This window comes from Gorilla gorilla, chromosome 12 (assembly GCF_029281585.2).
Source record: "Gorilla gorilla gorilla isolate KB3781 chromosome 12, NHGRI_mGorGor1-v2.1_pri, whole genome shotgun sequence".
NCBI classification, from domain to species: domain Eukaryota; kingdom Metazoa; phylum Chordata; class Mammalia; order Primates; family Hominidae; genus Gorilla; species Gorilla gorilla.
The window spans coordinates 71,357,501-71,371,514 of NC_073236.2; the positions used below are offsets into that span (position 1 = coordinate 71,357,501).

The 14,014-nt window shown below is 42.7% G+C and overlaps 1 protein-coding gene across 2 annotated transcripts in view; it reads right to left on the reverse strand.

Moving 5' to 3' along the window:
• PLEK (pleckstrin) overlaps positions 1-14,014 on the reverse strand; it is a 145,926-nt gene that overhangs the window by 7,223 nt on the left and 124,689 nt on the right. For both annotated transcript variants that reach the window (XM_055378895.2, XM_004029345.5), the window contains exons 2-6: positions 9,646-9,801; positions 9,225-9,406; positions 7,495-7,586; positions 3,568-3,752; positions 1,763-1,867 (exon numbers count right to left, since the gene is read on the reverse strand). In XM_055378895.2, the coding sequence (XP_055234870.2) occupies positions 1,763-1,867; positions 3,568-3,752; positions 7,495-7,586; positions 9,225-9,406; positions 9,646-9,795 (714 nt within the window). In that variant the 5' untranslated portion in view covers positions 9,796-9,801. The remainder of the gene's footprint in view (positions 1-1,762; positions 1,868-3,567; positions 3,753-7,494; positions 7,587-9,224; positions 9,407-9,645; positions 9,802-14,014) is intronic.

A 14,014-nucleotide genomic window follows, 5' to 3' on the forward strand; every position in this document is an offset into this window, starting at 1 on the left:
TTCAAATGTGCACCAACCAAGCTAGCTAAGGCTAAATTGTACCTATCAAAGGCCAGGCAAAGGAAGGCAAAGGAAAACACATAAGTTCAATCCTTGTCCCTATTGTCTTCAAAATACATCCAGACACTCATTACCCACACATAATTTTTGACCATCCCAGGTCTCCTACTGGGCTGCTTCACTGAGACGTGGCTCCAGTTCAGTCCCAACTTTATCTACTCTTTTTTAGCCTTCATCCTTGGCTTTCCAAGAGCCCCATTCTAGATTCGAGTTAGCCCAATCAACCAATTCAAGAAATAACTGATAACAATATAGAATTATGGAAGAAATCAACAAAATAAAGGAATTTCCTCCCAAGTTACTCTTCTTGTCTTAACAGCCACATTCCAGCACCTGCAATCAAAGAGCCAGGAACATAGGAATATTTGGCAAAACCAACGAGAAAGCAGCAGCGGGCAAACTGTCCGCAGGCAACTGCCCGAGCCTTCCCGGCATAAGGCTGGCCCTGCCCCATGCCTTTCTTTTAATCTAGCCAGCTGGTCACCCTGTCATAAAAAAATACTATAATAGTCCATGAATTCTTTATAAATCCTTGCCATATATTTCTTAGGACACTGTTCTCTTAAAACCTGATATGAAGGTAATTTTTCCATTCGAATGTCCCACTTCCCCCAGTGAAACTCAAAATCCATACCTATACCTCCTTTCTGCTAGCCCAGCCCAGAGTCCCTCTTTATAAATGTAAATATGGGCTCTTCTCTGGTTCTTCCCTCCTTGCCCATTCCATTAATCACTAAGATGGACATTCAGGGTCCTAACATGAAATAAATCAAATCCCCCAGTCCCGTGGAGACTATAGACTGTACATGGAAATCTCCTGATGGCAACAGATTCTCTCCATTATATACTGAGCAGCACTTTTAAGGCAGCTTACAGTGCAGCCAGGAAGGCAAGACCTTGGTCCTGCAAAGCAGCCTTGGCCTCTAAGATGCCTTGTGCTTCCCCCTGAATATTCTCATGTCTTCCTGCGACTTCCTCCACCAGGTACTGGTCCTGGCTTCCTCAGTCATCTTGGCCCCTGTCCATCTCTTACCTCTTGGCATCATATGCCTTGGCACCTGGTAACCGACTAGAGCTCCTCAGCACTCTCCAGCCCTTGCCTCCAAGACTGATGGTGGCCTGTACCTGTGGACACCTGGACATCCCCCCAGGACTCTGTCCATGCCCTCAATCTGCATTTGACTTTTGCCTGCTGTTCCTGTGAACTGGCCTCTGCATGCCCAGGTTTTGGTCTTGTCATGCCCTAAGCACAGACTGGAATGACTCTTCTTTGCTCTCAGTGGTGTACTCTGTTCCTCTTCTGGGTGTAGCCTGTTCCTGTTTTCCTGGTTGCTTTGAAGGGAGGAGGGACAGGTAAAATGGAAGTACTTTTACCATGAGACAGCTTTGTCTTTTGGATGGCATCTCTTAGACAATTTATCTCCTCCGGCCATATTTTTCTTGAAACACCTTTTTTTTTCCTATGATATTGATAAAAGAGGCATTTTCCTACTTTTAGGGACATCTTCTGCCCTGTCAAACTCAATCTTCCTGATCTAAAGCCACTTTGATATCTAAAGAGCTACTCATCTATCTTTCACTCTGTGGGTTTCATTTTCTGCTTGACTATTAACCAAACAAACCAAAAGTCACTGGGTAACTTAGAAACAAAAAGGACCTTGTAAAGGGAAAAGGATAGATGGGAGCAGTGGTGGCCACTCACCTGCTTCAGTAAACATCCCTGCTTGATAATGACCCCTCTGAATTCTTCTTTCAGAATCACATCATCATCACTGGAATTCTCTTCACAGAAGAACCCACTGTCTGGCTGTTGGAAAATCAAACAGCAAGCTAACGTCACCAGTCTTAGGCACATTGCAACTTGTGCCATCTCCATTTCCCCCTCCCCTCCAGCCATGAGGGCAGCCTCCTCCTTTTTCCTCCATTCCTGTGTACATCCCAATCTGAACTTCAAAGGTCCTTGATGAGCGAGTTTCTCCTCCTCCTTTTACTTGCTTCCGGGGCTGTTCCTTTCTTGTCTCCACTCAGGTGTGATCTTGTCAATATCCTTTTATTCTGGAGGGTCTCCCAAGCTGTATCCTAACTTTAGCTCCATCTTCCTAACCAGGCACATGTCTGCCTTCAAAGCCTTCCTTCTCTTAGGATATCATGGTCACATCCTTGAAAGCAGGGCAGGCTAATTTCTCATTCGCAATACTATCGCCAGCTCAACATTTGCCACTGAGCCCCCTCTTGGAGAAAAGTGACAGCATGTGTCCAGCCTCTTCCCCTGAGGTTATGAGGGAAGTGGGACTTGCTCAGCAAAAGTAGATGATGAATCAGACCGAGGAAGAGGAGCCACTGTGATGGGTATTTTTAGAATCCTGCATTGAAATGGCTATAAACAACCAGATGAAAGGACTGAAGAAAAAAAAAAACAGACTGTGGAACTTCCCCTAAAGTGAAATGAAACCCTCTAGGGTGTTCACTTCATGTTTATAAGAAGGATGGTTCTCTTAGGTAACTTCCTAAATTCTGTGCTCTGATCCAAGATAGAAACAAAACTGCCAAAATCCCCCAAGAAATCCACCATTGCTCACGTGGCCTAAGAACAGGTTCACATTGTATAATATAGTGTTTCCCAATCGTGGGTAAGCATACTGTGGGAGGTACACAAGATGACTGCAGGAAGTGACATCCGTGGACACATTTTGTATTAAGAGTCATGTGTTTTAACATACATTTGGAATAATGCACTTAATACATCAAACCTGTGATTTATAGACTCCTGTCTGGAAAGGAAGCTGCAGTAGGGCAGGATTTTTGCCTGTCCCTCCAGTACGCTTGTCTACTTGGCTGTATCTTCTTGTCTTAGAGAATGCTTGCCATGGACTAGGGTCTAGGACAGTTTTATAAATGAATTATTGCTTAGAATAAGAACAGATAGTTGGGAGGCAGAGGCAGGTGGATCACTTGAGGTCAGGAGTTCGAGACCAGCCTGGCCAACATGGTGAAACGCTGTCTTTACTAAAAATATGAAAATTAGCTGAGTGTGGTGGCGCGTGCCTGTAATCCTAGCTACTTGGGAAGCTGAGACAGGAAAATCGCTTGAACCCGGGAGGCGGAGGTTGCAGTGAGCCAAGATGACACCACTGCACTCCAGCCTGGGTGACAGAGCAAGACTACATCTAAATAAATAAAAAATAATAATAAATAAATAGGAAACAATAAACTTTAAAATGTCCTTTAAAAAATTTTTTTCAAGTAAACAGTAGTATCCTTTTATAATAACAAATTCACTTGGACAGGGCGAGTGTTGTAGAGAGGGCAGCTGTTGAGTTGGGAAATGCTGGTATAACAGAAGCTCTAAATGGGCCTGGGAGCTTCAGGTATTCCCTTGTTCTTCCTGGCTGACCTCCCTACCCGCTGCCTAACAGCGCTCTATAGATGTCTATGAACTGAAATCAATCTAGAATCTGCTCAGGGCAGCCTCCCTTACAGGAAGAAGAGATGGGGAGCTTTTCTTACAAAGTAGTAGAAGGCATCAGGGTTGTCCAGGAAAGGGTTTTCAGCAGTTCCATCCACTGCACTCTTAGACATGTCTCCAGCAGGCTGCAGATACCCCTCATTGAGCAGCGACGAAGCAATCATGAGGCCTTCCTGGCGATTCCTAACAGACTGGTTGGATACCAGCCAATCAATGACGCAGTTACCTAGATGGGACCAGCACAGGGAAGGTTAACTCTCCTTACCGAAGAACAAGCCCCTGACAATCACCCCTGAACTGACTCCAGCGCACCCACAGGTCTGACTTGTCTTGTCTCCCCTGTTATTTCAAGAAAGAGAAAACAAAATAAGTGGGATAGATACCCACTAGAAACAAACAAACAAACAAACAAAAAACTATGTAAAGGGTTTTTAAGAACATCTAGATGCTGCTTAAGAAGAAACACACGACCAGGTATGGTGGCACACCTGTTGTCCCAGCTACTCTGGAAGCTGAGGCAGTAGGATAGTTGAGCCCAGGAGTTCAAGACCAGCCCAGGCAACATAACAAGACTCCATCTCAAAAAATAATAACTTTAAAAATAAAAAATAAAGTATTTGTCTTAAAAAAGAAAAAGCAACACATGCATCAAAGAAATAGGTTTTACTAACCCACTCACTTATCCCATTAATGAACAAACATTTACTGAGCACCTACTCAATGCTAGGTACTCTACTGGGTGTTGGAGAAATTCCCTCAAGGAGTGTAAAAGGGCATGATGGGTGTAACAAATAAGTCTTGTAACAAGTGCTCTGCTATAAGTCAGTTGCGAGACTACTGGGTCAAATCTGAAGGTGTGAAAGAGGTGAAGGAGGTGAGAGAAGAGGGCTGTGCATGCGCCGTCAGGAAAAGATTCATAGAGGAAGTGACACTGGGCAGAGGCTTAAAACATGAGTAGGCGTTTGCCAAGCATATGAAGCAGGATGCAGAGGAACCAGCACAAGCTGAGGGGGCAGCAGTGTGAACAGATGCACTCAGGCATAAAAGCCCCATGGGGCAGGGGAGGAGTTGGTGGAAAGAAGGCAAAAGGAAATAAGAGGAGGAGGGAGGTGAAGGGTGGGTGGGGAGAGCTTTGATGGCACAGTAAGAAATTTGGCTAATGGGAAATCATTTTAAGTTTTTAAATAGGAAATAATGTGATTGATATATGTCCTAAATTAAAATTTGATGACATCACCTGCACTGATTGTCATGACTTTGCAGAGTCTAGCAGGAACCTTGAGAAGTCACTTAAGCAACCTTCTGCCTCAAGAGATGATTGCAAAGAGAAGAAAATGAAATTGACCCATACATTGGATTATTAGCAGGTTACAATGAGGCTTTGTATTAAAAACAGCATGTTTGTTCTTACAACAAAAAAATGATAGATATTTGAGGTGATGGATACACTAATTACCACGATTTGATCACTGCACAATGTATATGTGTATCAGAACATTAATTGTGCCCCATAAATATGTACCATTATGTGTCAATTGAAAAAAATAAAAATAAAAAGCAGTGTGTTCCTTACAAATGTAGCCAACAAGGGAGTCAACATGACAGCCTGCCTGTCCTGTCATCCAGGCAAAAGCAGTAGGGATGCCGCCCTCAAAACAGGAGTGACAGCAGTTGGATAGCGAGCCTTCCATGAATTTCATGTATGAAAGGCTTTTGCTCACTTTTCTTTCTCTACAAAGATAAACTAAGTGACACTGCATTTCTTCTTTTTATCTTCATAGCAGCCTGTGAAAGAGGCAGGGTGGTAATTGCAGTCCTCATTTTAAGGATAAGAAAATTAAGGCTCAGGGAATCTGAGTGATCTTAGGCCAAAGTTACAACTGCTCTGGGCTGTCACTTTTAAGTGTTCTAACCCTTGCATCCATGCTCACTCAGTGAGGCATGCTGAAACTTGAAAGACAAGTTTGGTCTAGTCTGCCTGTCATCGGACATTTAAGGTCTTCCATCATGTGTCAGCACTGCTGGGTCCCAGTCTCTGCTACAGCCTTCATCTCCCAGCCGAGGCCACCTGACTCCCCCATGAAGGCTCCACCCATAGAAATGTCCAAAACCCACCCTGGCCTTCAACAAGGATTTAAGAAGTACTAGCCCACCTGTAATCTTAGGGATTACAAGCCACTTTGAGAGGCCAAGGCAGGCAGATCACCTGAGGTTGGAAGTTTGAGACCAGTCTGGCCAACATGGTGAAACCCCGAATCTACTAAAAATACAAAAATTAGCCAGGCATGGTGGTGCACATCTGTAATCCCAGCTCCTCAGGAGGCTGAGGCACGAGAATTACGCTTGAACCCGGGCGGCAGAGGTTGCAGTGAGCCTGAACAACAAAAGTGAAACTCCGTCTCAAATAAAAAGAAGAGGAAGAGGAAAAAGGAGAAAAGAAGAATAAGAACAAGAGGAAGAAGAAGGAGAAAGAGAAGGAGGAGAAGGAGAAGGAGAAGGAGAAAAAGAAGAAAAAAATCAGCCCAATAGTCTGGGACTCAGTAACACATTACAGTGGAAATCAGTCTGACCTGGATTGGGTGCCCAAGTCTACATTGAAATGCCCTCCTGTTCCCTTTGCCCAAGGGTGTTGCAGTGACCTCGGTCCTGATAGAGTTGGGAACTTCCCTTGTTCTTGTCACTTTCTCATACCACCACCCACAGCTTGGTGTCTTGATCCCAAATCTCAGCCCTGCCTTGTCTGATACTGGGCTGCTGCCTTGACTCTGAGGCTTATTCCCACGGAGCACTATCTCATCGTCAGTGATCAAAGCCTTTTCCCCTTAGCCTTGCTGATCCTGACCTGGACCAATTTCATGGATTATCTGTTGATGGCACATCCTCTTAGATTCCACATTTGCTGTATCAGCTCAGAGTTTTCTTCCTTTGATCTCTCCTGTCACCATAAGAAAGCCAGGCCTGGTATCTGACAAACTTAGTACCAAATTGTACATCCCATTTTGCTCCCCCTGATGAACCGTCAGCCCTACTAGGCTGGTCAGTTTCTTTTTCTAGATGCATATTCTGCATATGTCTGCCTCATAACTTTGTCCTCACCATCCTTTGCCCATCCTCTGCTCATCCTCTGCCCTGGCTCCTCATCAAAAATCCTCCTGTAAATATTTAATGAAATTCTACCCATCTTTCAGGGTCAAATTTGGGTACCACCTCCTATTCATCCCATCAACCCCTGAGCTCTTTCTCTTTTTTTGAACCCCTGGAATTGGTTGTACAGACATGTGACCACTTAAAACACAATAACCACTTGAGCTTGCACCATATAGCACTGAGTGTGTGCCAGGCACTACTCTACACACATAATGGCAAGCCTATGAGGTAGGTGCACTGTGATTATCCCCACTAAATAGACAGATAAAGTGAAGCACAGAGAGGCTAAGTTATTGAGCCAAGGTTTTATAACTAGTAAGTTGCAGAGCCAGAATTTGAACCAAGGTGGTCTAGCTCTAAAAGACATGTTTTTAACCACTACACCATACTACCTAAACTCATAACACTTAATACCTGACCCTGTGCAGCCTCTGATAGCCCTAATATTGTCATTTAAAACTTACATTGTATGCCTTAATCCCTGTTTATCGTAGTAAGGGTTGCATCTTATCCAATTCTGTGTCTATTTCTAGCAAGTCTCAACATAATGCCATTTATTGAGAAAAAAAATCCTTTGATTGGAACATTAGCTTGAACAAATGTTAACTTGAACAAATAAAGCTTGAACAAAATCTTTAGCTTGAACAACAAACTTCTTTCTATTTTCACTCTGTAGGAGCTTCATCCTCAGGCTCACCAGGCTGCATTCTGGGACCCCTTCCAACCCCCATACTTCATACCCCCACCTCACAGACGAGGCCAAAGGAGGACTCCATATCGCCTTCCCAGTTGCCCTATTTCAGGCCTGCAAGTGCTTTTACCTGTGAAGCAGTGATTAAAAATCTTCTTGTCCTTCTCTAGATTCAGTTCTTTTATTCCTTTTTCAGTGTCTTTCATGGACAAATATAAGGCACTGCACAGAGATAAAAAAACAAACAAACAAACAAACAAACAAAAAACCCAGTTGGATGAGTGGGGAACATTTCAGAATGGTAAGTTCTCTCTGGGAGGTGAGCACAAACTCCCCCACCCCAGGTATCCCCTGAGCTTAATCTCCCTCCATCAGATCATAAGTAGTGGAGGGGCAGCATTCATATCTGCATAACTCTGTAGCCTGCACAGTGTTTAGCAATGCTGGAAGGTACTTAACGTCTCCTAAATTCTCTTAAATTCATTCAGCTCTTTGTTGATTTAATTATTGGTGCCTAGGATGGAGATTTGCCCCAATTTAGAGGTCAAAGATGAAAGGTTCCTAGGGTCCATTTTCTACACATTCTACGTCTTTAATGTCCCTCAAACCTCATATCCCAATTCTTTAATGCTCTTCAAGGGACCATCTGTGGTAGACATTTGCCTTTAAGAAAGTGAATGCTTCCACTAAGCATATGTCTTATCTTTAAAATGATGAGATATAAGGCAAAATGGTGAGAAGTTCTCATTTTGGTCCTTGAAGTAATACATCAAAGATAGCTTTACGAGAGAAGCTCTAAGCAACAAAACAGAAGACCCCTTCCATGTAGCCTGTGGCTCCCTATAGCCCGAGCATTTTTCCCACTTAGTTCTGACAGCACTGGCCAGGACTGTGGTCACTCGATGGCCCCCATCAGCAGCTGCAGCTGCACTAGGTGCCTCCTTGGAGCTCTTTGCCAAAAAGCTTTTGTGGTGAAGGAGGCTGCTGAGTCTCACTCAGCTCAGTTCACAAACTTTGTCAAACTCCTGTGCCATGCCAAGTCTTGTATCGTCATGCAGAAGTGCAGAAGGGATGTCTTTAGGCTCCTCTCAGTGCTTCTCCCCACCCCACCCTCCATAAAAACAAAATTCTTGTTGGACATTTTAAGCAGCTGGCATGGGATTCTTGTCAACACGGCTCCTGCTTCAGGGAATGCTCAACAAAAAAGCAAAACTACCAAGAAGAAAGTGACTCCTAGAGAAAGGGGCTCATGTGACCAAAGATGTGAGATACTCAGGAAGGAAGAAATCCCATTCCCAACCTCTGTCAGGAGCTAGATCTTCCTGTTGGCCTCTGACCACCTTTAGTCTACAACTATCACCTGCAATTCCAAGCCAACCAACATCAGCGGCCATTAAACTGGGTCAGGACATAAATAGCTTCCACCAGGATGGGTGTTTACCCCGGCTGGCCCTTCCTGAGTGTGTAAATGAATGAATTTGAACTTGAAACCTTGCTTGCTTGGATGCATAGCCCCTGCTTTTTCCTTTCTACCTAAAGATCCTAAAGCTTTATTTCAAGACTGACTTATTATGGCTATGTTATAAATGCAATGATGATGTTTCTTTCTCTCTCTCTCTCTCTCTCTCTCTGGTACCCAGTATGAGGGAATTTGTACTCCATTCGCCTCCTCTCCTCAGCTAGTAGGCCTTGGATCACTCCTTCAGACCCAGGTAAACATTTTAGTACACCAAGTGCCAGTATTGACCTGGCAGAGTGGATACAACATCAGAGGTGGTCAAAGCAAGCCTTGGAGCAGGATCTGCTATGTTTGTGTCTTTCAGAAGGAATGGGTAAAGAGAAGTAAACACAGAAAATCACCCTAAGTCAATGGTTTCTGGCAGTCTAATGGACCTCCTGGTAGATTTCCTGGCAAACTTCTGGCCTCCTTCAATGCATTTAATGGCCTTCTTGATATCCCGAACCCAGGCATCTCTCTCCTCCAGGAAGGCTGCCTGGAAGAAGTGGTCCTGCTGTTTGGTCGTAGTGATCTTAAACACAAACTGAAAATCAAAACACATCCCATTAGAAATGACTTATTTCAAGGGCTTGGGGCCCCTCATGAAGCAGAGGCCATTGGCCTAAACCTCTTCTAGCCAAGAGAAACCCAAATGCCAGGGTGGGGTGTGGGTGGTGGTGAGAGGGACCAGCCCAAGGAGCACCACCCACATTGTAGGCAATGCTTGCACCAAAAGTTGAGTGCCTGACCAGGGGTTCACGGCAGCTCATGATGTCAACTCACCATCCTTTTGCCAAAGTCTTGACAAGGGCTAGTCAGAGTGCTCCCTTTCAGCGGGATCATTCCTTTGGGGCTGTTGTCACTTTTCTTCTTATAGAATTCGATTCCATCTTCTAACAATACAACCCACATGGGTTTCCACGTATTGAACATGCTCCCCTGTAATGACAACCAAAAGAGCTGAGATGGACAGGGCTCTTTGCAAACTGTATTTTCTTCCTAACAGGAAAGATTCTATATTTACTTACAGTTGGTTTTTAAAATGTTTGGTGACATCATCTCTCTTCCTTCAACACAAATCCTCTCAAATCAGTGGCTACTTGGGGAGCCATTCTCATTTCTACTCCCGGCTCTTTGCTCAAGCCAACCCCATTCTCTGGAATACTCCTCCCCAACTCTGCCCTCTCCTCTTTCTCACCTTGCCTAACCTCTCCCTGTCCTTCAAGGCTCAGCTTAGCCACCTCATTGATGAGGCTTCCCGAAATGCACAGACCCACCCTGATCTCAGGGGTGCCTCCTGCTTTTCTCACTGATTGTGCCATACATCCTGGAACTTTGTTATATATTTCCTCATATAGTTCTTTAATTGTCTTCAGTGTGGTTATCTTTCCTTCTCCATGGCAATTACATTATCAGGTACTTTCCTTGGTTCATGATACTGAGCACACAGGGGATGTTCATTAAAATAATACAAAAGAAGATCATTTCCCAAACTGCCAAATGCTAGCAGCTATCACACTTCATTGAAAAGAGCAACCAATCCTTCTTATTATCTACTTCATCCCCACCCAAACCCTTTCCTGCTATGATTTCCCCTGCACCTCCCTTTTCATGTCTGGTTCACACCATTAAGAACCACAAAGGACCCACCTCACAGAAACATTCTCACCCCCGCTATGTGTAAGAACTGCCGGCAGATCTTGCTTCTGAAACTACATCTGACACATGATCTTAGAGTATAGTTCTTTTTTTTTTTTTGAAGTCTTTATTTATTTTTACATGTTTAACTGCCTATTTTGAGGAGAAAAATACAAAAATGATCATTATGGGTGTTCAGTTGGAAGGGTTTTCATTTTTCAGGGTTTTAGAACATTTCAATTCTTGGGAGGGTTAGTCAGAATTGGAGAAAGAATTAAATATTCTAAAGCCTAGTGGTTTTCAAAATATGGCCTGCAAACCAACTAATCTGACTCACTGAAGACACATATAAATAAAAGCTGGTTTTACCCCAAATCTGCCTTCACTTACAAGCTCTGGTAACACTGCTGAGATGGTTGGCTGAATCTTAAATGATCTAGCTCAAGCACTCTCTCTCTCTGTCTCTTTTTTTAAATTTTATTTTTATTTTTATTTTTATTTTTTTGAGACAGGTTCTCTCTCTCTGTCACCCAGGATGGAGTGCAATTGCATGATCTCAGCTCACTGCAAGCTCCGCCTCTCAGGTTCAAGCAATTCTCCCACCTCAGCCTCCCAGGTAGCTGGGATTACAGGTGTGCACAACCACACCCAGCTAATATTTATGTTATTTTTTTCAGTAGAGACAGGGTTTCACCGTGTTGGCCAGGCTGGTCTTGAACTCCTGATCTCAAGTGTTCCTTCTGCCTCAGCCTCCCAGAGTGCTGGGATTACAGGTGTGAGCCATCGCGCCCAGCTGGTTCTATGACTTTCTTACTGCCCACACTTGTGTAAGCCACTTGCCCTCTCTAAGGCTCAGTTCCCAGCACTAAAATGATAAGAATGACTACCTCAGAGATTTCTAGCACATATGAAATGAAATAATTTGGATAAGGCTTTACAAGTTCGAATGTGCTCTACAAATGAGAGGTTGTATTATTAAGTATCTTGACAGATGGCCATGTATGAATGTCTTCCACGCTTTGAGTTTTCATCCTCTCTATTCTTGGAAAAATGATAATGAACTGGTATCACTATCATCCCAATGAGGAAGAGTCAAAAATATTTAGCCAGTTACCATGTGGAGTAATGAATGGGAAAGCTGAAGGCCCTGAGGACCTGCATGAATGTATTTGTGAGGAAACACACCTCCCTTTGGTTTCTCTTCTGGTGGAATAAGGTTTGGGATTGTGAAGAATCCGGCCTGCCTCAGACTTGCAGGCCTCCTCCATTATTGTATGACATGTCATCCAATGATGCTTGAAGTATTTAGGATACTTCAGTGTATGCTATGATTTGGGGTCAAAACTCGAACCTACCTTTGAGCCTCATGTCAACCACTTATTAGTTGTACATGTCTTTGGGTAAAATGTTTAATATTTCTGAGCCATGGCTTTTTGTTTCCTAAGAGAGAGATAATAATTCCATCTTAAAGCATAGTTTAGATTTAGATCATGTATAAAATATATATATATAAGTGTATAATGCATGCCATATGCTTATACGTGAATAATGTACATATACATTATACAGTGTATATATCTTTAAATACATATGTATACACATGTTTTATATATAAAGTGTGTAAAATCACTCTGTCAACTATTGCCACCCAACTATATGTTCCAGGAGGGCAAGAACTTACTTCACCATCATATTGTCAGGTGTTCAATCAATAATTTGTGGAATGAACGGTGGTAATTAAAATCACATTATGACTATAAGAAAATATTGGGGAAAATCTACAAGACATTGGTCTGGCCAAAAATTTCTTGAGCAATACCCTATAAGCACAGACAACCAAAGCAAAAATAAGCAAATGTGATCATATCAAGGTAAAAAGCTTTTGCACAGCAAAGGAAACAGTCAACGAAGTGAAGAGACAATCCACAGAATGACAGAAAATATTTGCAAACTACCCATCTGACAAAGGATTGATAGCCAGAATATAACAGGAGCTCAAACAACTCTAGAGGGAAAAAATCTAATAAACCATTCAAAAAATGGTCAAAATATTTGAATAGACATGTCTCAAAGGCAGACATACAAATGGCAAGTGTGCATATGAAAAGGTGCTCAACATCACTGATCATCAGAGAAATGCAAATCAAAACTACAATGAGATAACAGCTCATCTCAGTTAAAATGGCTTTTAACCAAAAAACAGGCAATAAGAAATGTCGACGAGGATGTGGAGAAAAGGCAATACTTGTACACTGTTGGTGGGAATGTAAATTAGTACAACCACTATGAAGAACAGTTTGGAGGTTCCTCAAAAAACTAAAAACAGAAACTACGATTTGACCCAGCAATCTCACTGGGGGGCATATACTGAAAAGAAAGGAAATCAGTATATGGAAGAGATATCTGCACTCCCATGTTGGTTGCAGCACTGTTCACAATAGATAAGATTTGGAAGCAACCTAAGTGTCCCTCAACAGATGAATGGATAAAGAAAGTGTAGTACATATACACAATGGAGGGCTACTTTGCCATAAAAGAGAAGGTCCTGTCATTTGCAACAACATGGATGGACCCGAAGATCATTATGTTGAGTGAAATGAGCCATGCACAGAAAGACAGACATCACATGTTCTCACTTATCTGTGAGATCTAAAAATCAAAACAACTGAACTCATGGACACAGAGAGTAGAAGGATGGTTACCAGAGGCCAGGAAGGGAAGTGGGGGACTGCAGGGAGGTGGGGATGGTTAATGGGTACCAAAAACAAGAAAACAGAAAGAATAAATGAGACCTACGATTTCATAGCACAACAGTGTGACTATTGCCAACTTAATTGTATATTTTAAAATAACTAAAAGAGCGTAATTGGATTGTTTGTAACACAAAGGATAAATGCTTAGTGGGGATGGATACCCCATTCTCCATGGTGTTATTATTACTCATTGCATGCCTGTATCAAAACATCTCATGTACCCTATAAATACATATACCTACTATGCACCCACAAAAATTTAAATTTTAAAAATTAAAAATAAGATCACATTATTAATTAATAGACAGGACTGAATAAATAAGACATAATGAAATGATTAACATAAGAATAGACACAATAAGTGTGACAATATTTCCTAAAATGATCCTATAGACCTCTGCAGGACAATATGTAGCTCAGCTTTGGCCAGTGTGGAGGCAGGTGGTCCACATTTGCACAAGGCAGCGCAGGAAGGATGCCTTCAGGGGAGAGGAGGACTGTCATTCTACTGGAATTTTTTTTTAATTAAGATAAAATGTATATACAGTGACAGTCAACCCATAAGCTCCCCTGGTACATTTCAGGCTGACTTTATGTGGTTTGTTTTCTGCTCCCAAACCTGCCCATTGAGTTCAGTTCAACTCAAGAATGGCAAGTAGAATCTATCTCAAGTGTCAATTCAGACTGAGTAGTAGTGGATGCTTGAGGCTGGACTCAGTGGAAAAGTGTCGTGATCCAACAGCCGTGTCTCCCATAGGCAA